General features: G+C 39.3%; 1 protein-coding gene across 1 annotated transcript in view; it reads right to left on the reverse strand.

Moving 5' to 3' along the window:
* KCNH5 (potassium voltage-gated channel subfamily H member 5) overlaps positions 1–25,616 on the reverse strand; it is a 348,314-nt gene extending 322,698 nt beyond the window's left edge. Inside the window, exon 1 of the mRNA XM_043472246.1 lies at positions 24,796–25,616. Within this exon, the coding sequence (XP_043328181.1) occupies positions 24,796–24,868 (73 nt within the window). The 5' untranslated portion in view covers positions 24,869–25,616. The remainder of the gene's footprint in view (positions 1–24,795) is intronic.
* Positions 25,617–27,114: the final 1,498 nt, after the last annotated feature.

Here is a 27,114-nt window from a genome sequence, read left to right on the forward strand (position 1 = left end):
CAGATTTATTCATAGTAGCCAAAAATCAAAAACAATGCAAACGTCCATCAACAAAAGAATGGATTAAAAGTTATGGTATATTCCTACAGGACACTACCCAGCTGTACAATGGAATGAATTATTGATCACACTTCACTTTAGTCATTCAGTTATGTCCGACTCTTTGCGACCCCATGGACTGCAGCACTCCAGGCCTCCCTGTCCATCACTAACTCCCAGAGTCCACCCAAGCCCATGTCCATTGAGTCAGTGATGCCATCCAACCATCTCATTCTCTGTCATCCTCTTCTCTGCCTGCCCTCAATCTTTCCCAGCATCACGGTCTTTTCAAATGAGTCAGCTCTTCACATCAGGTGGCCAAAGCATTGGAGTTTCAGCTTCAACATCAGTCCTTCCAATGAACAACCAGGACTGATCTCCTTTAGGATGGACTGGTTGGATCTCCTTGCAGTCCAAGGGATTCTCAAGAGTCTTCTCCAACACCACAGTTTAAAAGCATCAATTCTTCTGTGCTCAGCTTTCTTTATGGTCCAACTCTCACATCCATACATGACCACTGGAAAAACCATAGCTTTGACTAGATGGACCTTTGTTGACAAATTAGTGTCTGCTTTTTAATATGCTGTGTAGGTTGGTCATAACTTTCCTTCCAAGGAGTAAGCATCTTTTAATTTCATGGCTGCAATCACCATCTGCAGTGATTTTGGAGCCCAAAAAAATAGTCAGCCACTCTTCCCACTGTTTCCCCATCTATTTGCCATGAAGTGATGGGACCAGATGCCAGGATTTTAGTTTTCTGAGTGTTGAGCTTTAAGCCAACTTTTTCACTCTCCTCTTTCACTTTCATCAAGAGGCTCTTTAGTTCTTCACTTTCTGCACAAGGGTGGTGTCATCTGCCTATCTGAGGTTATTCATATTTCTCCTGACAATCTTAATTCCAGCTTGTGCTTCATCCAGCCCAGCATTTATCATGATGAAATTACTGATAGATTGCAACAATACAAATTAATCTGAAAAACATTATGTGGAGCTAGTGGTAAAGAACCCGCCTGCCAATGCAGGAGACATAAGAAATGTGGGTTTGATCCCTGGGTCAGGAAGATCCCCTGGAGGAGAGCATGGCAAGTCACTCTAGTACTCTTGCCTGGAGGATCCCATGGACAAAGGAACCTGGCAGGCTATGGTCCATGGTGTTGCAAAGAGTTGGACACAACTGAAGTGACTTAATACACACACACACGTGTGTTTTCCCTCCTTCTCCATACTGATAGATTTCAATACTGCAAATTAATCTGAAAAGCATTATGATGACTAAAAGAAGTCAGAAACTATGATTTCATTCAAATGAAGTTTAAATATTGTCAGGTTAATCTACAATGATAGGGATGAGAGCAATGATTTCTGAGGGGGACGGATGGAATAGGGACTGACAGGAAAGATGCAAAAAGAACTTTTTGGAGAAGGTCATTTTCTATCTTTATAGAGATACAAAATATTGAGGTATATACATACATTTGTCCAAACTAATTGAACTGAACCCAAGATCTATATCTTTCACTTCAAATAAAGTAGACCTCAAAGTTCAAAGAAAACACAAGGAGCACAAAGGGCCAGAGGATCACAAATTTTAGGACACCAGTGTCATTTAAGCTGTCCTCTAGCTGTAAGAATGGTAATACTACCTTTCTCTGATACATATAGTGATTAGAGATTAAAATAAGCTTATTTCTATATATATGCTTCATAAAATATAAATTCTTCTATAAATATATAATATTTTCATATATATAAAACATTAATTATAAAGATTTGTAATATGATCACCTAAAATTAACCTCTTTCCCCTTTTAGCCCAGGTCAGTCCTAGCCAATTTACCCTAATTCACATGCTCCCCACTTCATGCCTAGGTAGCTGTGGCAGTGCATACAGCTTGTCATACAAGGTCTCCCTGTCTCAACTCATCCTGACGTTCAGGCTGATTTTCAAACTAACATTCATTTGCCCCCCCTCAAACCCTGCCTCCTTCCTACTACTCTTCATTCAGATCAAATCTCACAACTGCTTATATCGTTGGGTCCTATTCCAGACTTACAAAGTCCTCTGAAATAAGCGTCAGCCTCTCTGCCTGTACAAACATATTTCTCATTATTCCTAAAGTCCATACTTTAAGTCAGTTTTCCTCATTATGTCACCAAAAGACAATCTTCATGATGCCCTCTGTCCACACTTTTTCTCTATCCCTTCGCCTATCAAAATGTTTAAAAACCAGTTCAACTATCCATTCCCTATGGCACATTTAGTGGTTACCAGTCAACCCACATTTTCTGGCTATCAGTATGTGTGTCCAAACCTTCACAGGACAAACTTTCCATAAAAGTTGTCTGTTCTCACAAGCTCTATCTTCTCAGCTCCTATTCACTCAACCCACTCCTATCTGGCTATGTCCTCACCACTCCAAGACAGCCTAGGTCACTAATTACCTCTCACGTCACTGAACCCAAAGGACACTTTTTGCTCTTTCCGCTTAATTCAGAAGCACCGGTAACCACTCCCTCCTTAAAAATGTCTCAATCCTTAGCTTACATAGAAAAACATTTCCCTGATTTTCTATATACTCCTCCTGTTCTTTGCAGGCTCAACATTCTTTATCCAGTGAGTATATATTCAAGTTCTTTCATGTCCGCTTCTCTTATGCTTTCACCGATCTCCATAGATTCAGTAACTTATAATTGTATTATATCACCAGACCAGACCTCTTCTATAAACTCTAGATCTTTATACCCAGGTTGACCTCTCCTCTTAGATAGCTTAAATGCACCTTAGTAACATGTATGTGACCTGTCATTCCCTCAGGTCAGATATCCTCCCAATGTTTCCTGTTTTAGAGGAATTATGCAATTATGAAGCTCCAATACTTTGGCCACCTGATGTGAAGAGCCGACTCATTGGAAAAGACCCTAGTGCTGGGAAAGATTGAGGGAAGGAGGAAAGCGGGTGACAGAGGATGAGATAGTTGGATGGCATTACCAACTCAATTGACATTAGTTTGAGGAGACTCCGTGGGGTTGGTGAAGGACAGGGAAGCCTGGCATGCTGCAATCCACAGGGTCGCAAAGAGTCGGATATGACTCAGCAACTGCACAACAACAACAATGCAATTATGTAAACCAGAAATCTGGGAGCCATCTTTCAACATCCTTCTGATTACCCTTATATGTAATGTATTACTAAATCTTATTAATTCTATCTCCTAAAACCCTTTTAAATCTCGCAATTTCTCTAGATCCTCATCATCATCTTCCTTCCCAGCTTCCATCATCTCTCCCCTAGAGCATGCCAAGATCTATCTAATTGGTTTACTCAGACCCTCTCAATGAAGGAATCACTGGGGACTCTTTCAATGGATTATCCACACTGAAGCCAAGTAGGTCTCTTTAAAATTCAAACCAGACAACGTCCCCTTCCTGCTATAACATCCATCAGTAACTTATCAGAACCCTCCAACGTATCCATGGTCTATAATGACCTCAAAGTCTGTCACGCCTCAGCTCTCAGCATTCTGCCCCTTGCCCTGAGCATGATAGCCACACTGACTTTTCCTTTCTCTTGTAAGTTTTATCCTCTTCCATCACAGGAGGCCTTTTAACTTGACATTCTCGCTGTCTAAACATCATTCATTTCCCTCTGTATCTAGTTGACATCTACATTTATTTTGACCTTAACTCAATTGTCATGACCCTAGTGAACCTTTCCCTGACCTTTGGACCAGGTCATCCCTAATAATGTTAGGCACAATGTACCACTCCATCACAGCCCTTATCAAGGTTGCAATTTTATACCTATCTGTGTCATGACATGATTAACACACACCTGCCTGTTGAGCTGTAAATTCCTATTTGACCCTCCAATACCTAACACAGTGCCTAGCATATAACATATGCTTGCTAATTGAGTGACTGTATCAATGTTTTTTTTGTTGTTTTAGTTGCTAGGTTGTGTCTAACGCTTTTGCAACCCTGTGGACTATAACCCGCCAGGTTCCTCTGTCCGTGGGATTTCCTAGGCAAGAATACTGGAGTGAATTGCCATTTCCTTCTTCAGGGGAACTTCCTGACCCAGGGATTGAGCCTGTATCTCCAGCACTGCAGGCAAATTCTTTACCACTGCTCCACCTGGGAAGCCCTGACTATATCAATAAACAGATACATTCATAGATTCTTACAGGGATCTCTTTATATAATTAATATCATTAAAATTAGTGTGAAGTACCTCCCTAAATACTTCATGTATGCTTTCATCTATGGTAATTTTTGTCTTATCATATGAATGATATAGTCCTCAGAATTATAAATTTTATGCCTACTGTGCATACAAAGTCCCAATACAGTAATTACTTTTTTGATTAGAGGAATTGCCCAGTATCCCAGGAAAGGGAATTTCACAGTTCTAAAATAGAAAGACCATAAACATTAAAGGGCCTTCTTTCCCCCAAAACTATCCAAATCAGTGTTTTTCAATTTTGTTTAATTAAAGCTCATAGTAAGAAATAAATTTTACACAGTGACTCAGTGTGTTTACACACATGTACACATGTACACACAACTGAAAATATTTCTCAGAAAATGCTCTTACTATACAAGATGTACTCCATTTCTGTTCTATTTCAATCTTTTACTGTGCCAGTCAAGACCCATTAAATCGATCTATGCCCTGTGAAGCGTCATATCTCTTGGTTTTAAAAACTATCCTCAAAGGCCTTTCACGTCTGCCTCTCTCATAAATAGACTTGTTTTCAAGACATTTTTTAAGATTTAGATCAGAAGTTCTTACTGTCCCTAGTTAAGTCTGTTATTAAAAACATTAGCCTGCCCCAATATACTACTTTCAATAGTTCCACATGGGAAAATGAAGACTCCAGCTCAGCAGGGCCTAGCTATCATGATCCATTTGCTGTTGATATGTTATTTCACTTGTATCCTAGTATTACTGTGTAATAAAAAAATTAATAACAAAAGCGGCCAGGAGCAGAGCCCTTGCTCTGTGCCAGGTCTTGGACCATATGTCACATGTACAACTCCATCCAGCGATGAGTGAGAGACTCACAAAGCCCCAGTGCCCCAGAAGGTCAGAAGCAGGCAGCACAAAGCTCCTTAAATTACAATTCTTGACTGAGATATTTGCAAATTCAAACATTTTCTATGGGAAATATGACTAGGAATGAAAGGCAAGTCTTAAAACAATTCACGCCAAGGAAGACTAATTCTTATATTAGCTTGAGGGCAGAGTGGTTTGGGAAAAAGAATACAGACATTGGAATCAAAAGCAAGCTGTTTCTCTCTGTTTAACAGGCTTTAGGTTCATCTACCTCACTAGAACTGACTCAAATACATTCCTCTTTATGGCTGAGTAATATTCCACTGTACATATATGTACCACAACTTCTTAAAATATCATATATTGATGCACATTTATGGAGTCCAGAAAAATGGTACTGATGAACCTATTTGCAGGGCAAGAATAGAGATGCAGACATAGAGAACAGACTTTGGACACCGCGGGGGAAGGAGAGGGTAGAATGAATCAAGAGAGTAGTGTGGAAAAATATACATTATCATATGTAAAATGATAGCTAATGGAAAGTTGATGTATAACACAGGGAGCTCAAAGCAGTACTCTGTGATAACCTAAAGGGGTGGGATGGGGTACAGGGGTCTTCAAGAGGGAGAGAACATATGTATACTTATGGCTGATTCACATTGTTGTATGACAGAAGCCAACACAATATTGCAAAGTAATTATCCTCCAATTAAAAATAAATTTTTTTAAAAAGTGAGTTGTTGAAATATTTCCTGACTTAAATCTTATTTTTAAAATAAATATACTTAATTTTAACTAATAATATAGAATATGGATAATCCAGATATATGCTAGGTACATAATAGAATATTTGCTTGTACTAGAGTTTAAAGTATTAAAAAAATAGTCAAATATTCTCTCCATTCATCTTTATGCTTGGAGTTTGATTCCATTAATTTAGACCAACAGAGAGCAAAGTAACTAGACTGTGTGCTCACCAGCCCTTACCTCAAGGTCTTAATGATTACATGTTAGCAATATGTGCTCTGGGTTTAGGAAGGCAAACAAAAGAACTGCTTCTACCATTTCTGAATATTTTATAAAACCTAACTGAGAATTGACTATGCCAAAGCCTTTGACTGTGTGGATCACAATAAACTGTGGAAAACCCTGAAAGAGATGGGAATACCAGACCACCTAACCTGCCTCTTAAGAAACCTGTATGCCGGTCAGGAAGCAACAGTTAGAACTGGACATGGAACAACAGACTGGTTCCAAATAGGAAAAGGAATACGTCAAGGCTATATATTGTCACCATGCTTATTTAACTTATATGTAGAGTACATCATGAGAAACGCTGGGCTGGCTGAAGCACAAGCTGGAATTAAGATTGCCAGGAGAAATATCAATAACCTCAGATATGCAGATGACACCACCCTTATGGCAGAAAGTGAATAAGAACTAAAGAGCCTCTTGATAAAAGTGAAAGAGGAGAGTGAAAAAGTTGGCTTAAAGCTCAACACTCAGAAAACTAATGCCATGGCATGCGGTCCCATCACTTCATGGCAAATAGATGAGGAAACAGTGGGAACAGTAGCTGACTTTATTTTTGGGGGGCTCTAAAATCACTGCAGATGGTGATTGCAGCCATGAAATTAAAAGATGCTTACTCCTTGGAAAGAAAGTTATGACTAACCTAGACAGCATATTAAAAAGCAGAGACATTACTTTGTCAACAAAGGTCCATCTAGTCAAGGCTATGGTTTTTCCAGTGGTCATGTATGGATGTGAGAGTTGGGCTATAAAGAAAGCTGAGCACCGAAGAATTGATGCTTTTGAACTATGGTGCTGGAGAAGACTCTGGAGAGTCCCTTGGACTGCTGGAGATCCTACCAGTCCATCCTAAAGGAGATCAGTCCTGGTTGTTCATTGGAAGGACTGATGTTGAAGCTGAAACTCCAATGCTTTGGCCACCTGATGCAAAGAGCTGACTCATTGGAAAAGACCCTGATGCTGGGAAAGATTGAGGGCAGGAGGAAAAGGGGATGACAGAGGATGAGATAGTTGGATGGCATCACCAACTCAATGGGCATGGGTTTGGGTAGACTCCGGGAGTTGGTGATGGACAGGGAGGCCTGGTGTGCTGCAATTCGTGGGGTCGCAAAGAGTCGGACTCGACTGAGCGACTGAACTGAACTGAACTGGGAAAATTAACCACAGTGCCAGGTCCTTCACATAGCAAGGGGTCAACTAGTAAACTTTCATTACAAATTATCACCAAACTACTCAAAGCTCTGTGGTGACCTAAGCAGGAAGGAAATCTGAAAAAGAGGATGCGTGCATATATACAGCTGATTCACTTTGCTATACAGCAGAAACTAGCACAGCATTGTAAAGCAACTATTCTCCAATAAAAAAAATTGTTTTTTAATTATTCCTAGAAGCCTTTTCCACAAATTTTCTGCCAACACTTGGATTGTCTCAATACAATCAAGGGAGCTACTGTGAAAAACCTGGGGAATTTTAGTTAGGTTATTGGTTTCCTCATAACAATGCCTACCACTCTGGATAGTTTATGGAGATTAGAATAATGTCAGCAAAATCTTTATAAGCTAACCATTGGAGTAAAAATTGCCTATAGACTATTATTGTTTATTGTGTACAAGATTCTTTTACAACTGTATTATATACGCAGAGAGAGCTATATGTAAGCTCTCTCTGTGTGTGTATAAACAAATACCCTAGGAAAAATAAAAATTTAAATGTTGACCCTGCAAACCAAAACCTATAAAATTATACTCAGAGCTAAACTACAAAATAAAATATTAGGAGAAAGTGGGAAAGAAAGATAAAGACAAACTTGTTTTTATTTTAAAGGCTAAATTAAATGGAAATTACTACGTATTAAATAAATAGTCCAGGAGCTTCTTTTGGAAACTGGTCTATTTGTTGAAACTCAGTATGTATATATGAAATATTCACACAACTGCTCCATTTCCCTATAGTCATGAAAATTATTATTGCAATAAATGTGAAATCTGGCATTATTAACAAATATTAAGAACAAGAGAGCAGAGTAATTAAAATTGCTTCCAGAAAATTTTAATTCCCTTCGGCTTTAAAACATGGCAGGGAAAAGCAACCTGGTTACTGAAGGATAATGTCTTTTGCAAAGGAGATAGTTGAAAATCTCAAAAGCAAGACCACCTCAGAAGTTTTGAAAACACAAAGCCATTAAAGAAATTGCCCATAACTCTGAGTGACCATCACAATCCTGATTATTATGGAATGAATGTAAGCATTCTCCCAGAACTGATACGTTGAAACCCTACTCCTCGTGTGATGGTATTAGGAGGTGGGACTTTGGGGATTTGATTAGGATTCAATGAGGTCATGAGGCTGGAGCCCATCATGACTGGGATTAGGACACTTATAATAATGACAAGGGAGCTTGCTCCCTCTGCTTGGCTTCCCATCACATGAGGAAGATATGATGAGAAGTCAGCAGTCTGCAACCAGGAAGAGCATTCTCACCAGAATCTGACCATGCTGGCACCCTGACCATGGCTTTGCAGACCCCAGAACTGTGAGAAATAAATTTTTGTTGGTTATAAGCCATGTGATTTAGCAACAATCATATCCAAATGTTTTAAATACACATATGTTCCTATTTGAGGCATCTAAGAATTGGGTAATTTTCTGTCACGGGTGGTAGTAGTCCGGTAAAACACTTCAGAAGCAATAATCGCACATAAGAATAGATTCTCAAATGGATCTCTGCAAGAGACTGGGGCTCAAAAACATTTCATTGTATTTTTTTCAAGACCATCCAATATCCTCCCAGAGATGGACATGAAGTGAAACACTTTTTTCCTCAAGGGTTGGAAGGTCAAAAACTAAATCACAAGACCACCAAAATCTTTACGAGTGTTTCTCAATTTTGACTATTCATTTGTTTGGGATGGAGGTTGGGGAGAATTGAAAGCGATCACAGGAGTTACTCATTCCGGGCCCCACCTCTCAAAAGAGTGATTTTCATGGATCTGGAGTGAGAAACAGGAATAAGTATCAATATTTAAATCTTCTCATGTGGTCTAACATGCAGCCAGGGTGGAGAAGTCCTGATCTACTTCAATAAATCCTAAATGCTGGCAGCCACACAAAAACACAGCCACAAAGGTCAGCCTAATGCTGTCAGGTTTGGAAAAATTTGCTCTCATATCTTGCTACTCAAAGTGTGGACCAGTATCACCTGGGAGTTTATGAGCAATGCAGAATCTGGGACCCACCCCAGACCGAATGAATCAGAATCTGCTTTTTAGTGAGGTCATCAAGTGATTCCCCAAGCTCATGAATACACTCATCTTGTGCATGCTTTCCTTACTTTTAAGGACAGGAAAGCTGGCCAGGGACGTTAGAAGACTTGGCAAACACAGGTAAAGGGAATTTAATGGGGCAGAAAGATAGAATTCGGTCTCACTGTCTGAGACTTTCTCTTCCGCCATTATATTTCTGAACTGCTGTTTAAACTTTTGTTTTCATGTAATAAAAAGGAAGCCCTTCCTCTTTACAGGGCTATTTCTTCAGACAACAAGGAAAATAACTACATTCAGTTTAACACCACTACACATGAATCCCATTCCTAAAGGAGATCGTGTACAAACCATGAGGTCAATAATTTTGCTGACAGAAGTTTCTGGAAGAAGAAAGGTTATATTCAGTCAATGAAAACAATATAAAAGCATATTAGATGTTTTTCCCCTTCCATAGCAATTCTAGGAAAATGATGCCTTTCCTCTACTGCAACATTAGCTATATCTGGCATGATTAGATGCTTATTGAGGTGTTTGTTTCATTTATTTTGCTTTTAATGAAAACTACACCCTTTTCTGATCCAGAAATTTCATAAACAATAACAAGCATGAAATACCTGTTGGGGGGTTAAACTTCTCTCTCTTCCTCTCATCATTTTTATGCAAATTACCCTAAAGAGAAGTATTTCACCACACAAGCACAGAGAAATTTTCAGCTATTTTAACAAGTGCTACCATAACGCAGGAGACCAGGGTTTGATCCCTGGGTCAGGAAGATCCCCTGGAGAAGGGGATGGCCACCCACTCCAGTATTCTTGCCTGGAGATTCCATAGACAGAGGAGCCTGGTGGGTCCCACTCCATAAGGTTGCAAAGAGTCAGACACAATGGAGAGACTAACACTTCTGCTTTCACAAGACACAAAGGAATTCTATAGAGTCCTGAGGAAAAGAGAAAATAGGCAGTGGAGGTAGGAAAGGAAAGGCCTTCACAAAAAGAAGCCAGAAACACTGACTAAAACTTGCTCACAAATTTATACTTTTTCCAAGGTCTAGAGCTGCTTCTGAGGAAAGTCAACCAGATTCTCCTTCTGATTACATTCATTTAGTCCTAACCTTGGAGAATACATCACCTAGAAGTCATCACTCTTATTCTGAAAGCCCTGGCATAAAGCTCCTCCAACAGAGGTGAAACCCCTAATTTGAGCACTGGAAGGGAAGGACTGGAGTGTAGACTCTCACAACTCCAAGTATTACCCTGCCCTCCACAATCCTCCGATTCAAAGAGCAAGAGAATTCAAATTCCAAAGATCAGTGGCCAAGAAGGGAAATTTGGAGCTTGAAAGCAACAAAATGAAATTCATGAGCCAATTACTAACGTTTTCTAAAAGGGATTGAAAAGGGTATTTCAACACTGAAAAGTGAAATTGAAAGGTTTCCTGCACTGCAGGCAGATTCTCTACCATCTGAGCCACCGGGGAAGCCCAAGAATACTGGATTGGGTAGCCTATCCCTTCTCTAGCAGATCTTCCTACCCCAGGAATTGAACTGGGGTCTCCAGCATTGCAAGGAGATTTTTTACCAGCTGAGCTACTGACTGTCAAATATTCATTATAAAGTTACATTTGATTTAGAATTTTGGTTTTATTTAAAATTTTATTTTGGATAGAGAGAACAACCCAGTGGTTACCACGGGGGAGACAGAAGGGAGTAGGGACAAGATAAGGATAGGAGATTGACCTACAAACTATTGATACTGTATAAAATAAATAAGCTACAAGTTATGTTGTACAGCACAGAGAGTATAGACAATATTTCATCATAATTTTAAATGTAGTGTAATCTAAAAAATTTTTTAATCATTATACTTCTGAAATTAATATAATATTATAAATCAATGATACTTACTTCAATTTAAAAAACCCACTTAAGAAACATACATACATACCCCTCAGAATTTTCTTTCATATGAGCCGGCCTCCTATTAAAATCTGAAGCTACATGTTTCTAATCCACAAGACAACCAGACTGATCAGGTTAATTACCTGACCTGTGATACTCTTTTCTAGACCTCTGAAAGAAGAATACAGAAATCACTTCTGTACACAATCACACTGAACAAAGCTCTCTTCGGCTGCATTATTTTCTTCCAAGGAATGAAAAGGGAGCTAGAAGGCAAAGTGATAATGCAGGTGATATCTAGAGCTTCACACTATACCTGGTAATCTTCCAATTTTCTCCATCTCAGTTTTCCCCATCTCCATCCCTACCTCCATCTATTCCCAGGTGCTCGAGCCAAAATCCCATGCTTCACACCTCTTCATTCATGCTATCCAATTCATCACTATTGCAATTCATCCTTTTGCAAAATTCAGGCTCAAATTGAAGAAAGCCATTTGGGTATGACCTAAATCAAATCCCTTGTGATTACACAGTGGAGGTGATAAACAGATTCAAGGGATTAGATCTGGTAGAGAGCATGCCTGAAGAACTATGGACGGAGGTTCATAACACTGCACTGGAAGTGGTGACCAAAACCATTCCCAAGAAAAAGAAATACAAGAAGGCAAAGTGGTTGTCTGAGGAGGGCTTACAAATAGCTTAGGAAAGAAGAGAAGTGAAAGGCAAAGGAGAAAAGGAAAGATATACCCAACTGAATGCAGAATTCCAGAGAAAAGCAAGGAGAGATAAGAAAGCCTTCTTAAGTGAACAATGCAACAAAACAGAGGAAAACAATAGAATAGGAAAGACTAGAGGTCTCTTTAAGAAAACTGTAGATACCAAAGGAACATTTCATGCAAAGATGAGCACAATAAAGGGCAGAAATGGCAAGGACCTAATAGAAGCAGAAAAGATTAAAAAAAGACAGCAAGAATGCGCAGAACAGTACAAAAAAGGTTTTAATCACCCAGATAATCACAAGGGTGTAGTTGGTCACTCACGTAGAGCCAGATATCCTGGAGTGTGAAGTCAAGTGGGCTTTAGCAAGCATTGCTACAAACAAAGCTAGTGGAGGTGATGGAATTCCAGCTGAGCTATTTCAAATCCTAAAAAAATGATGCTGTGGAAGTGCTACACTCAATATGCCAGCAAATTTGGAAAACTCAGCAGTGGACACAGGACTGGAATAAGTCAGTTTTCGTTCTAATCCCAAAGAAAGGCAATGCCAAAGAATGTTCAAATTACCATAGAATTGTGCTCATTTCACATACTAGCAAGGTAATGCTCAAAATCCTTCAAGCTAGGCTTCAGCAGTACATGAACTGAGAACTTCCAGATGTATAAGCTGGATTTAGAAAAGGCAGAGGAATCAGAGATCAAACTGCCAACAACACTGGATCATAAGGAATTCCAGAAAAATATCTACTTCTGCTTCATTGACTATGCTAAAACCTTTGACTGTGTGGATCACAACAAACTATGGAATATTCTTGAAGAGACTGGACTATCAGACCTCCTTACCTGCCTCCTGAGAAACCTATATGCAAGACAGGAAGTATCAGCTAGAACTGGACATGGAATAATGGACTGGTTCAAACTTCAACACTTAACCCTAATAATTTTACCAGCAGAAGCACCCACTTCCCTTAAACTCTACAGGTACCATCCCAGGCAAAATACTCCATCATTTCTTGCCCGGACTATCACAAGAGTCTCCTGGCTGTTCCCCTACTAGCACTGTTCTTTCCTCCAACACAACTTGCCATTATACAGCAAGTGAACCCTGTAGCCAGAAGATCTGCCCACTGACTTGGAATACAACGCAAAATCCTTTCCCTGAGTAGTCAGGCTTCTGTCTCTCCTCCCTGGTTTTCCACATTTCTCTTTTTTTGTCCACTGCGATGCAACTACACTGGCTTCTAAGCTTCACAAACTCAGCCACTCGTTTTCTCTTTCTTCTTAGGACTGTTCACAAGTTTTCTCTGTCTGAAATATTCTTCTGTCCATTCATCATCTATTTACCTCTTACTTTAGGTCTGAATTCAACACTACTTTCTCAGAAATGTCTTCCCAGACACCATCTCCCGGTCAAAAGTAGTCTCTAATACACCTGACCACAGCATCCTCCCCTTTTCCTTTAAAATGCTTACCACAATTTATAATTTATATTTGGTTTGGATTGGTGAAATGCCTGTTTCCCCACAAGACTGCAAGTTCCATGAGGGCAGAGACCACATCTGTCGGTTCACCACTGTATACCCACAAAAGCTTATTGAATGAGCAAATCAAATAGAAAAATTCTTATTCCTAAAGTCATACAGTCAATAAATAATTATTAGAGTAATGCTAGACATTGTCAAGAATATAGATAAGGATTGTGCTAGGTATTTTTTTTTCAAAGAATGGTTTTGTTTAAAAAAAAAAATTAGGTGTTCCAACACAGATTTCCCTGAACTCTGGAAACTTGTGAATTTAAATCATGCAGCATATATTACTTTTTAAACTTGTCTTCTGGGTGTCTATAGATATATTTAAGTTTCAGAGAACAGAAACAGCAGAACAATCCCTGAGGCACATACAGCACATTTTATTTGGGTTAAATAAAATCCTGGCACAGATGGCTAAACAAAAGCATAAATAATTTATATGTCATGCCCACATCCACAATGTTGATTTCTGGTAGGTGCATTATCCACTTCTATTATGTCAATAATAGAATATAAGACTGGTATGTTTCAGTCCTCACAAATATACCTTTATCTTACAGCTCTGTATCAAAGAAATGTGTGTGTGTGCGAGTATGTGTGTGTGTGTGTGTAGACACATACTCTTTGTACCTTCCACAATGAGACTAATTATTATATAATAATATTGGCAACATTAAGCAGACCATCACTGTGGGAGTTTGAAATATGCAAAAAAAAATCTGTTAATTTATTCAAACTTGTTCAGCTGCCATCAAAGATAAAAAATATGCCTCCACTCTTCATCTCCTTCAAGATCAAAGGTACATTTTTAAGTTTCTGTGTTTCTTTGATGGCATTAAATTCATTTTTCCATCCAGCCAAAGTGGTTCAGGATTCACGAGCTATTTTAACATATATTCCTGAAATTCTAATGGTAGGAAAATAGCAATTTTGTTATAGAAAATATATATGTACACACACATATAAAAGAATGTCCAACAATTCAAGGTTTCTACTTTTAATAATTGGTGTTTTCTTCATGAAAGATATGTTTCTTAAAAGTACACTCGTCAGCATCATTAAAAATAAAAGATAACTGCAATGATGGCCTATGTGATTTGTAGTCTCACAGTACAACAGAAAATCCTCACCCATGTAGATAAAAACAAATTTTTACTGAATTTTATTACAATGATATTTCTTAAAATACACAAGGATGTAAAACATTCACTAGTTATATAATCTTGGATAGAAGCTAAATCAGTCAAGTTAGGTTTATCAGGGGGGAGAAGTATTACATTTTTAATGTTTAAGCATCATTTTCTATCTTGCAAATAAACCTTGTTTTTGCAAATGAACTGCAGCTGTTATGAAGAGATTCTATTTCCTTTAGAGTTTACCTTTTAAGGCTATCAAATACTAATGGCAAGATAACTAATGAAAAATTTCAATTAAAAGACTAGTCTAACCTCCACACCTGATAGAAAAATAGAAGTGAGGCTTTTCTAAATACATTTATAATCCAATTAATTGCTAAAGCTTTGTCCTATATTTTTTTAAAATTTCTACTATCTATGCAATAGAAGCTAATTGTTCAAAGGAAAGATATAGATCACATATTCAACTTTCTCTCCTTTGGCCAGATTTAACTGAGCCGGTTACAAAAAGAGGCTAAATTTCTGCCTTCTTCTTGAGCTTATCCAAGCATTAACAATTACTGAGGTAAAAAGAACTGATGCTTCTTTGACTATAAATAGTAGTTCTTTGTTGTTGTCATTGTAGGGAAGAGTGGTGTTTGTTTGTTTTGGTTTTTTTCTCCAAATAAGTACGTCCTTGGTAAAGTGAAGGCAAATGCCTTTAAGCTAAGATCCACCAGGATAAAACTTAGGAAAGTCTCAGCAATTTAATACTTTGCTTTGTTCAGGTTAAAAACAAAGAAAAATCACCCCTACTTTAGAGAAAAAATAGGAACAGGTGAATATTTTTTAAGCCCTTGATGAGGCACTGTGCCAGAGCCACCACATTTGTGAGTTTGCTGTATCTTTCCAGCAACCCTGCAAGGTAATCATTAATACTGTAATCCTATAGAGTCCTAGATGTCATCTAGAGTGATGGCTAGAGTCAGGATGGAAGTCTGTGTCGAGACAAGATAGAAATGCCTTTTATCTGTTGAGAGCACTGTTTTCTGCCCTACAGAGTTCCAGAAAGATGACGGGTTACCTTGACTATGGTTGCTCTAGTAGAAAATGAGGCTCCTTGGGAATGAACAAGAACATATCACATTCCTTTCATTCCTCACTCTCAGAGATCTTTTGTTTCTGGGCCCAGTTAACTACGCAACTCTTCTTTCAACCTGTAACTCCTACTTTAGTCCATCATACTTGTACACGTTGGCCATACATGACGCCAGTTATGGACACATCTCATACCCTGAGATGGGTCAGTACAGTGAACTATCATGAATTCACTTACTCTGCACCCAGCACTTATAAAGAGTACAGCAGGAATATATGGCAAAATTCTTACCCCTGGAGGTTAATAATCTGGTTAGGAAATAAGACTAGTATTATACTGCATGGGAAGCCAAAAATGACCCTAAAATTTCTAGACTAAAAGATTAAAATATTAAAGACACCTTTGACAGAAATGGGGAAATACCAAAGGAAGTAAGTCTGCTTGACGCCAAAAGCAATGATAAACCAATGCTGTGTCCACACTGAGTTTTAGATAACTTGTGGGGAGTACAGGAGAAATTCTGTAGGCCCCTGGTAACATGTGACTAGAGAACAGAAAGGATAAAGTTTAAATTATGACAGAGGACAAACTTGCTCTGAAAAGAAGGGTATAAATGTAAGGAAGACAGTTCAAAGTTGAACCTGAATGCCCATTCACCCTTGGTGGGGGGGTGGGGGAGGCGGGGAGGAGGGAAGGGATAGGAGGGAAGGGGAGTGGAAAGAGAATAGAAAATGAAAGGGAAAGGGGCAAGAGAAAATACAAAGTCATGAAAGCCAAAAAAAGTGTGGAGAGGATAGGGGAGCAGAGTCTTAAATCCTGCAGAACTAGAAAAATATGGACAAATGAAAGGTTTCTGGATTCACAAGAATGCTCACTTGTAACCTTCTAGGAAGTCTCAACACTACAGTTTAGTCAGAAGTCCACTGAAAGCAGGTTCAAAAGGAAGTGGTGACCAAGAATTAAAGGCATCAACTACAAATGGTGTTGAACATCTAAAGTGTTAAACATCTAAATAATAACAATAACTAGCTACACTAATACTGATATGGAACTTGTTAAGTGCCAGACTCTGTTCTCAGCACTTTGCACATGTCCTCTCATTTAATCCTCACTTCAGCACCGTAAGTCAGGCACTATTATTACTTGCATTTTGCAGAGCAGAAAACTAGGGACAGACAGGTTTGTCACAGAGCTAGTAAGCATCAGAGCTAGGACCTTAATGCAAGCCTCCAGAACCTGTGGTGCCTAACCAGTGTGTACACTGCCCATCACAGAAAAAAAAAAAAAGGCGGGGGGGAACGTTAGTTTTATCATCATGTTCAATGTGCATCCCCAGTGCTTAGTTCAGAGTCTAGCACATGGTAGGCACTCAACAAATTTATGTCAAATTATCAAATTAGTGAATGATTAACTAGAAAGAGTATGAAGGTCAAGCAAAAGGATGGGAGCTATTTTAGGTGAGTTTATTCCCAGACTGTTTAACCCTCATTGAAAAATTTCTCTATTCTCTCAACACCATGAAAGTAAATTCATTGTGCTATAATTTGTCCCAAATTAAAAATATGCCAGGAGACATGAAAAGGCTTACAGAAAAGATGAGGATAAAGATGAACTTTTGCTCTTTCTTAATCTAAGCGAGTTGTTTTCCAGTTAAACTTGGTGACCTGAGGCTGACCCTGCAGGCTCTAACAAGCCAAAATCTATCCTGCCTCTTCTTCTGATTACTGCACAGGACTGCAAGCTGCTTCTCAAGGTGGAACTCACTCGGAAGATACATAAATTGATATAGATCAATTCCCAAGGATAAAACTTACCATCAGTAACTCCTAATGCAAAATCGTTTTACAAAAGGAATTAATTAGAATCAAAAAATTTATAAACAGTTATTTCCTATAGCCTATATTTTAAGCCTTGGAGATCAGAACAAAAAATGATAGGAAATATTTCAGCTGAATATCCAGTTGCAATAAGAGATGAATGTGAGATCACTCACACATTCACCTTTCAAGCTCTCATGACTTGCATCTGATATTCCTCATTCAATGTGATTTCCATGTTCAGATCTACACATTGGTTATCTAAATATTTTGAACTATGCAGTTACTGATACAAGCTTACCTAATAGATTTAATCGGCAGTGTTTTAGAAAAGAATCAATTCTAGACTTGGTTAACTTAGGAGACAAAATTAAAAGCATTTATTCAACTAGTACATAGTGTTATGTGCTCTTCACAGTGGAGGATATAAAAGTATGTGTAAGGTATAACCCATATCCTCAAGAAGCTTAACCCATATACCAACACTTCCCTGACTTCCCAGTTATCTGTCATTATCTCTAGAAACTGCTGATTGTGCACCTAAGCTCAGACCTAAAATCATATATCTTGGGAAATCAATAGGACTCAGTACTTATGTTTCGCTGATGGGACCAGACCCAATAAAGAAAGAAATCCATTTCAATAAGATTTCAAATTGCTTTTCAACCACTCTTCCTTTATAAATTATTTCACTTTTTATTTAATTTTCTTATCTTTTCCCATGTGAAAGCTTAATATATCAAAAAACCATTATCTAGAATGTATCCAAATACTTCTTTGTGTTAGTAATAATATTCATAAACAACCAAATACTAAAATAGTGTCTAAAATGCACTCTGAAATATGTGACAATATTGTCAGTGTTCATTTGATTAACTATCTTTCAAGACCAAGTCTTTCAAATATTAAAATATCTACATTATATAAAATGAGAATATTCAAATGACTCTTTTTAGTCATTCTTCAATGATGAAAAGGAGTTATATCCTACATTATTAAGCTAGCATATTTAGTGAAATACACTGAGGATGTTTTTTCAGGCGTGCTAAGGTATAACTGACAAATAAAAATTGTATATATTTAAAGTATATAACTTGATGATTTGATATCACATGCAATCAAGCTAATCAACATGTCCATCATTTCACATAGTTACTACTTTGCTTTATTGGGTGTGTGGCAAGAATTAGACTGGAGTTTTTAAAATTCTATTATTAAAGAAAAATATTTTACAAATGTCCATTTCTTACAACACATAAAGACTACTTTCTTTGACCTCAATTTCCACAACAATAATTACCACTGGTTTTGTGACTTGTTATTCAGGTTTACTTGCTTTCACACTATGTCTATGTTATTCATAAAAGTACTGTATGACACATTTTAATTTTCCCCACTAAAACTGATTTTCTTTGGGACATTTCAGAGCATCTCTCAAAATATGGTTTCTAACCCTACCAAAAAGAAAACAAAAAATCCCTATAACCAAGATTCAAACTTGATGATGGACAAGAAATAAAACCTCTTAAAGTAGTACTGTACCTCCAATCATATTTTTTGAGTTTAATAAGTTTGGAAAACTTTGAAGAATATTTATTTTAGCTCTGTATTTTATTTTTAAAGTTTGTATAACATTGAACTACTAGAATCATGTAACATCCTAGGTAAGTATCTATAAATCTGTAAAGTATCTTTTAATAAAATCAAAGCACTATCATGAACTGATTCTACTTGATCAAACTTAATCAAAATTATATTAAGACATCTGATGAGAGAATTTTTTGTTGAAACAGAAAATATGTATTCATCCTTCTAATGTGAACATTAATTATACATAATTATTCTGCAAAACCTTATATTTTATATATATTATCACCACACAGAGATGGTTACAATAACATTTTGTTCATCTGCTAAAGTGAAAGTTATACTAACCTAAAATTTGAATTTGTTTCCATAAACTGTTTTTACTAATATCACATTCATTTAATCAGAAAATGTTGGTTATCATCAACCAATATAAGATTGCAGTTCCTTTCTTCTTTTCACTTTCTTATAGGTCTTCTATTTTAGATATTTTCTGCCAAGAGTAACAACTAACTTCATTAATTTTTAACCCCCAAACTTGAGGAAAAGGACAGAAAAGAGAAACAGACATAAATTAGTTTAGCTGTGGCAGAACCTATACTGCCCTCCTGTGGTGAATCTTAACTACAGGCTCTGGAGAACAGGGCAACCTTTTCCTAGACTAAAGGCTGGAGAATGTGGAAGCATTGTTCCTCCATGCTAGCAAGCAGCTGTTATTAACAATGAAAGCAAAAGATAAATATTGACTAAACTAAAAGACTCCTTTACAGAAATTTACTCAGTCACTGTCAAAACAATCATAGCTACTCCCTTCTACTCTATAAAATACTGTGCTATAGGTTTCTTTTAGTAGGGCAGTTGACAGATGGCCAAGGATGTGGATTTCTTATACCCTCTACTTCTTATACACTCTACCACTGCAGTCCATGGGGTCGCAAAGGGTTGGACACAACTGAGCGACTGAACAGAACTACTTCTGGAATCAAGCAAAAGATAGACAAACAGAGCAATTTCTAGTGAACACAAGGATGTCCTGGGATAAGCAACTCCCCAGTCAACAAAGTACTGCATCTGTTATATAAGGCAATGTGGACCCTGAAGGATGGGACAATCCTCTGGCTTACTTATAAATATAATTTAGGAAGTGGTCAGTGTAATTTCAACCTCTATGATATTATAAAAATAGAACTGATACATCATAAGACTTGGATGAACCAAAGCTTCAGAAATTCTAAGTGGTTTTATCAATATGTCCTGAAGAATGTTTTAGATCTTTCAAGAAAAAATATCAAGTACTCTATACCAAAAAAAAATTTGTCCTTCATCATTTTTTTAAATCGGATGATACTTATGAGTCATTATTCCTTTCTTTTGTTTTTAAATCACTAGCTTTCTACTTTCTCTCCTATAGGATCTCATTTAAGGTCTCAGTTTTTACAAATATTAACTATAGCACAAAAATTATTTTAGATTTTCCTATTGGTAAGAGCAAAGAAAGTATTTGGGGAGGTATTTCAAGTAAAATGGAAAACTGAGTTTACTAAGTAGCTTCTCTTGAAGGTTAAGCAGTTCATAAAATACTGCTTTTTCTGTTTTCTTCTTTCCTAAGCCCCTTTTTTATCTCTAAAAAGAAAACACTTCTAGTTTTTCCTATTGTCTAAAAGATTAAAGAACAATAGCTATATTCTAATTTAAAAGAAATTATTTTTATAGTTAAAAATTTCAAAATGGCAACTAGTTTACTGTCACTCAAAGTAATAATGCCTGCCTATTTGCTAAGGAATCAAAGACAACATATACACAAAAATGTACTGCCCAAAGCAATAATCACATTGAAGGCCTTGGAAATATCTCGTTTTGTTTAAATCTAAAGTTCCACCTAAAAGTCCTTAAAAACCTACTTTCTTTCAGGTACCTACCCTCTACCCATAAGGGTACAGCTCCCTACAGCCCAAAATATATGGATGAAGAGCTTGCAAAAATACTGAAATTTAAATAAGGAAAACTAACCTAATAATGTTTCAGACACAGATTCAGTCAGTAAGCACTTTGGATGGAAGCCTTCCATAAGACATTGCATGCCTGTAACGAACTGGCCACATAGTTCCTAAACTTTATCTTCCTAACTACATATTTTGATTTTACTAGCCAAAAATGTATCTAAATCTCGCTACTGCATTTATGCTCTTGACCTTTACAACTTCTTGGAGTAAATAATGTGCACTCTCTACCTATTAGAATCACATGTAATGATTGTAATTCCTTTTATTTGTCTAAAAATGATCTTATCTTTTATCTTAAAACTAAAAAGAGGAATTTCCTACTTCTACCATTTGGGTATTTGGCTATATAGTATGTTTGTATCCATCCTACTCAATGGCCCTCATTACTTTATTTTATAGACTTTGAATCACCAATAACAATTTGAAATGCTTTCCCATAACAGACTGAATCAACTAAATAAGGAAAATAAAAATCCAATCTTGAGAAGTGTAAAATAACAGCAAATAGGCTATAGTACCACTCTAGGGCAAAGAATATAGCACGGTTATTCTAGAAAATTGCAACTGAGGCGTTTGGAACTTTATTAGGAAATCCTCATGTTTAAAAACTATACCCAAATATATCACACTTCTTGCTCTTTTGTTCTTCATCAAGAAGTATTCTGATGGATTTCTAATTGACTGAGATTTCAGCTCATTAGCGATAGCCTAATAAATAAAACCGTGTATCCCTCCTTTTCTCTCTCCCCCACCTCTTGTTCCCTCCCTCTCTGTATTCTGCTACTTTTTACATCTCTCTTTTGCCCCTTGAGGGTGTGAAAGAATTTATTTCCTCTGCATCTATCTTTGTGTCTGAGTGGATACCTGTCTGTATTTTATCTGTGTGCATCTCTACATGTGTTTCTACTCCATCTGATTCTCACTAAAAGATCTGATCTTTTCATAAGAAGAAAATGAGGTTGTGTCAGAAAGACAAAAATTTCATGGAGTACAGGTAAATAGCCGGTCCCAAACCATCTTCCTTCAATTCTTAAATATATTGGGAGTACTGCTTCCTTTTTTTCCCACTAAAGCTCTGCCAATACATCACTTTCAATGTTGTTAAGTTATTGAGTAATGAAATCTTTACTGTGACAAACTCGATCCATCTGTGAGAACCCTGACGGGTATTTTCTGTTAATCTCAATTAAGCAATTTCTCAGAATAAATTTTTTTATTTCTCTGCCAAATCATATAGAAGTGACAACAATTGTGGGATATTCCCACAAAATATAACACTGTAATTTTCAATTTCTGAGGTACTTCCTCTGTAAGTGGCATTGAGACATTCCAGTACTGATTACATACACAAGGACATATACTTACCTCAAACATCTAACACATTTCAAACAAAGCTGAGTTTTGAGTAGCTGTATTGTAAGTTAGCCACAAGCAATTAGAGGTGATATTTAAAATGCGAAAACAGATGAATTTTCATTTGTACTTGGTGCTATGCATGGAAAGAAACATTAAACCAGTGAAGCAATTATAACATGAAGTGTAAAAAAGATAAAACGTTCATTAATTTGGATAGTGGATTTAAAATGGAGGCAATAGAAGCAGCTATTTCTAAGCCACATAAAGTAAGTCATAGTTTCATGGTATATCAGAAATAAAAGATATTCTGCAAACTGGCTCATAGTTTCAGTCTGTATAAGAAGTTTCATCCAAAGATGCTATATGAGTAAACTTCAGTCAATTCTCATCTACTTTCTAGTTACCATGCAGAGCAATAGAGAACCCTCCAAATTTTAAGGCCTTCTCTTAAAAGTCCTCTTGCAGACCAAATTGCATGGTGTTGAAATAACCCAAGAGGATGAGAAAGCTGAAAAAAAGGGCTTTATCTTAAAAGCTATATCTTAAATAGCTAATTCCAATAAACTTTAAATTTCCCAAACTAGTTCTTTTAACAGTAATATCTCTTTGTACTGCAGGTTTCTATACAATATTAATATAGGAAATAATGTATAAACATATAAATTGTCTACCATAATGAGTTCATATTTTATATTATCATAAAAAATCAAACACACATTCGAAATCACATTGGAATGGCTAAAAATATAGTTATTTTTTAAAACTAGACCAGGGGTATTAGTCATTTTTCCAACCCCAAAAAGTCAGTTCAAGATTCGAAACAGGCATTGATAAAATAGGAAGAAATAAAGTCAAAAGTCACAAATTAAAGCCTAATACCATGTCAGAGACTGATGAAAAGTACCTTGGGACACTTACATTACAGTCCCAAAATCAAGGGAAATATTTGCAAACCAGTTTTAGAAGAGATTAAATCCTAAAAATTAACACAACCTAATCTACCAATTCAGAAAAGCACAATTGTGCCTCTCTCTGTCTTGCCCACTAAGCAGGGAGCTTTTCGAAAGCAGAAGTGTCTTAATCATTTTTATCCAAAGGACCCCACAGAGTGTCTCTTGTATAAGGCTTCCAAATAAATATTGTTTAATTGAATGAATGAATGAGTGAATGATTAAACAATGATTATGGAACTGCATAGAGCATTTCCACTGCATTAGTCCAAGATCTACTGTAATTAATATGAAGAAATGTCTTTCTCATAAATCTCCAAGCAAAGGATCTCAAGATAAAATAACTGGCTTCTGAAGGAAAAAAAGGAGCAACTTTAAAGCATTTTTTACATGTCTTGCTTGTAAAATTAAAAATTATATAAAAGATTTGAAAACAAGTAGAAGATGTGTATTTCAGTAAAATGCAAAGTTTACAAGGTCCTAAAAGGTGAAATATATAACCATCCCCATTCAGATATCTTAGAGGAAATGAATGCACAAAAGGACAGAAATTTAAAGTCACTTTAAGGCAAGAAAACCCTAGCCTCGGTAGCAAGGTAGGCCGGCATTTTTAAAATTGTTTCTTTAGTTACTTTAAAAGCACAGTAGCTATCGCTTCCCCTCTACCTTCCTCCTGTTTAAGTCAAATCAAATATATCATATAGATCAACATAGACCAATGCCTCAGAAAAGAGAAAATTCAAATTTGACCAAAATAATCGCCTTTCCCTTTTTCCAGGACGGACTCTTTCTTAGGTTCAACTCCAACCATCCTCCCAAACTCGGCTCCTTTCAAAGGTACCCATTGGGCCTGAAAGCCATTCCAGAGACTTAAATCTTAAGGAGCCACTTTCACAGCCATTCCCGACTTAAGGGAAGCCCTTCCACCAAGATTAAAAATTTGATCAGTCTCTGCAGTCTACTTGATTCAGGGGGGAAAAAAAATGTGGTGGAAAGATGAACGAGAAACACAAGACATCCCTCAACAAACTCAACTCTATTCTCCAGCTGCACCTCCTCCCTACCCGCTGCTCCCCTTCGACTTCCTGTGCTCCCGGCTCTGGACAGGTGGGAGGGGGGTGAGTACTTTTTGGGGAGGGGCTGCAACAAACTTTCCTTCTGCCACCTCTTTCCCACCCCTTCCTCACATCAGGTCCAGCTGGTAACTGAAGCCACTGGGAAGGGCTGTCCGTATCCCCCTCCCCCCTTGGGAGAGGGATGAGATGAGGTGGATGGGGGGCGTGGGTGGGCAGGATGCAGGTGGAGGGGTGTTCTGACTGTAACTCTTCTTACCACTGGAGCGCCTGACGATGTTTTCCAGAAACGTGTTCTGCGGTGCCACCAGCCCTCTCTTGCCCCCCGGCATCCTGGGTCTAAAGAGCAGCGGCCAGGATCCGCGGCGGGGGAGGGGGGGTTGCAGGAAGAGAAGGTGGAGCAAGAGGAGGAAAAGGTGGAAGAGAAGATCGAGCCGAAAGAAGAGGGGGCGCGGCGGCGGCGGCGGGGTCCCCTGACTGTGTCTCCAGCCCGACCCGGATGAGCAGCTCTGGGGAGAAGGACCAGGCAGTTCATGGTAGTAGCACTCCCCCGGCCGCCGCTGCCCAGACTGTGGCGGTGCCGCGCACGGGGCTCGGGAACTGCAGGCTCCGCGGGGCACAATGCGCCTGCGCCGCCCCCGCTGTCGCTGTCCCGCCGGTGCTGATGCTGAAGCTGCCGCTGAGGCTGTTGTCGCGGCGGCGGTCACCTAGGCGCGGGCTCAGCATTTCTCCCCCTGCCCCGACCACCGGGGCCGAGGGAGCAGGAAAAGCCCACTCAAAGCCCTCTCTCCCAGAGCCTTTACTGCCCCTTCCTCTCTCCCTTCGCTAGTCCACCCCTCTGGCGCGGCTGGTTCAGGGCTGCCCGGCTAAGTCCAACTTCTGCCCGGCGGTGCGCCCGGTGGCCGCTCCTCTCTCCCCGGAGATCGAGGCTAACGCTGGCTGCCCAGTGGGTCCCTGGAGAGGGCGAGGAAGTGGGGAGAGGCAGGCAGGATGCCAAAGAGGGCAATGGGCAGTCGGAGGGGGTCACATCTCGGTTTCTCCTGCCAAGGTCCCGAGTCCAGACTGCTCCCGGGAACGCGGCTGCTGGGGCGGAGGTGTTGATCATCTCCCGCTCCAGCCCAGGCTGAGAGCGGAAAGGGGACTGACTGGGCGGCGCGCGGGGACGCAGAGCAGCCACCTGACGCTGCTACCGCCCCCCTCTGGGCTTGGGCGCCTGAAGCTCAACAGAGGAGCTCTCCTCATCCGCCCTGGCCCACGCCTTGGAGCCAGAGCCAGATAAGGTCCGAGCGCAGAGCTGGGGGCGCAGAAATGGCCCCTGCACCCCTGGCTGAGTCTGGTGCGCGGTGGGGCGCGGCGACTACACTGGGATGCTTCCCAGGGCTGCGGAGCGCAGAGGCGAGCGGCGAGCCCCGCCGCTGCTAAGTTGCGGGAAGGGTTGCACTTAGTGAAATGAGTAGAGGAAGAGGGTGACTAATTCACCCTCCGAGAGAAGAGTGCAGCAAGCAGCGTTTGCGGTGGAAAAAGAGTGAAGGCGGTGGGCGCGAAGCTGCCCAGGTCCAGAGACTGCGAGCGGGAATCGTTTCCAACAAAGCTCGGAACCGGCGACAGGAGGGGAACCGTAAAAAACCGAGCCCACAAGCCCACAAGCTCAGAGTCTGCAACGGAGAAGGGAAAATAGCCTAAGTGCGAAAGGACTGGGGAAACAGAGGGAAAGAAATGAGGGAGCTCAGAATAGCAAGGGTACTTCCTTTTATCTAAGGCCGTGGTTCTAAGTGGTCCCGGACTGGAAGCACCTCCTAAGAACTTGTTTAAAATGCAAATTATTCGGCTCTACCCCAGAGCTCGGAAACCAGGAACTCTTGGAGCTGGGGCTAACAATGCTTTAAGAAGCCCTCCAGATAAATATTCTTATTGCTCAAGTTTAAGAAGAACTGATCGAAGGCTTTCGCGCCGGAGGCTTCGCCTGGGCCTGTCTAGAAAGGACGACTGCGTAAACAGGGTCGAGGAGTGAGGACAGAAATTGGCTCCGGCTGGGTCAGAGGTTGGTGGCGAGGCAAAGCATAAAGTAGGAAGGCTAAAGGAGAGTTGGATGGGGGCTTCCCCTTTGCTGAGACTTGTGCTAGATAACCCTTGCTAGAAAGGGTCAAACTGGGCTATACTCAGAAGCAGTAGGATTCTCCCTGGAAGGGGTCAGAGGAAATAACCTCTGCTCCGCCCCTACTCTGGGCAAGGGGATTGGGAAGTGGGGGTGGTGTCTCAACTTCCTTTGGAGACCCCTAGATTACCAGTCACTTGTCTCAAGTTACTGTCCCCCTCTCCAGAGCAGTCTGTGTAAGGGCCGTAGCCTGTAGCCAAAGCGAGTGAAGTGAAGTCGCTCAGTCGTGTCCGACTCTTTGCTACCCCATGGACTGTGGCCTACCAGGCTCCCCCATCCATGGGATTTTCCAGGCGAGAGTACCAGAGTGGGTTGCCATTTCCTTCTCCAGGGGATCTTCCTGACCCAGGGATTGAATCCGAGTCTCCCACACTGCAGGCAGATGCTTTACCCTCTGAGCCAGGAGAGAAGCTAGCCTGTAGC

This window comes from Cervus canadensis, chromosome 6 (genome assembly GCF_019320065.1).
Source record: "Cervus canadensis isolate Bull #8, Minnesota chromosome 6, ASM1932006v1, whole genome shotgun sequence".
Taxonomy (NCBI): Eukaryota; Metazoa; Chordata; class Mammalia; order Artiodactyla; family Cervidae; genus Cervus; species Cervus canadensis.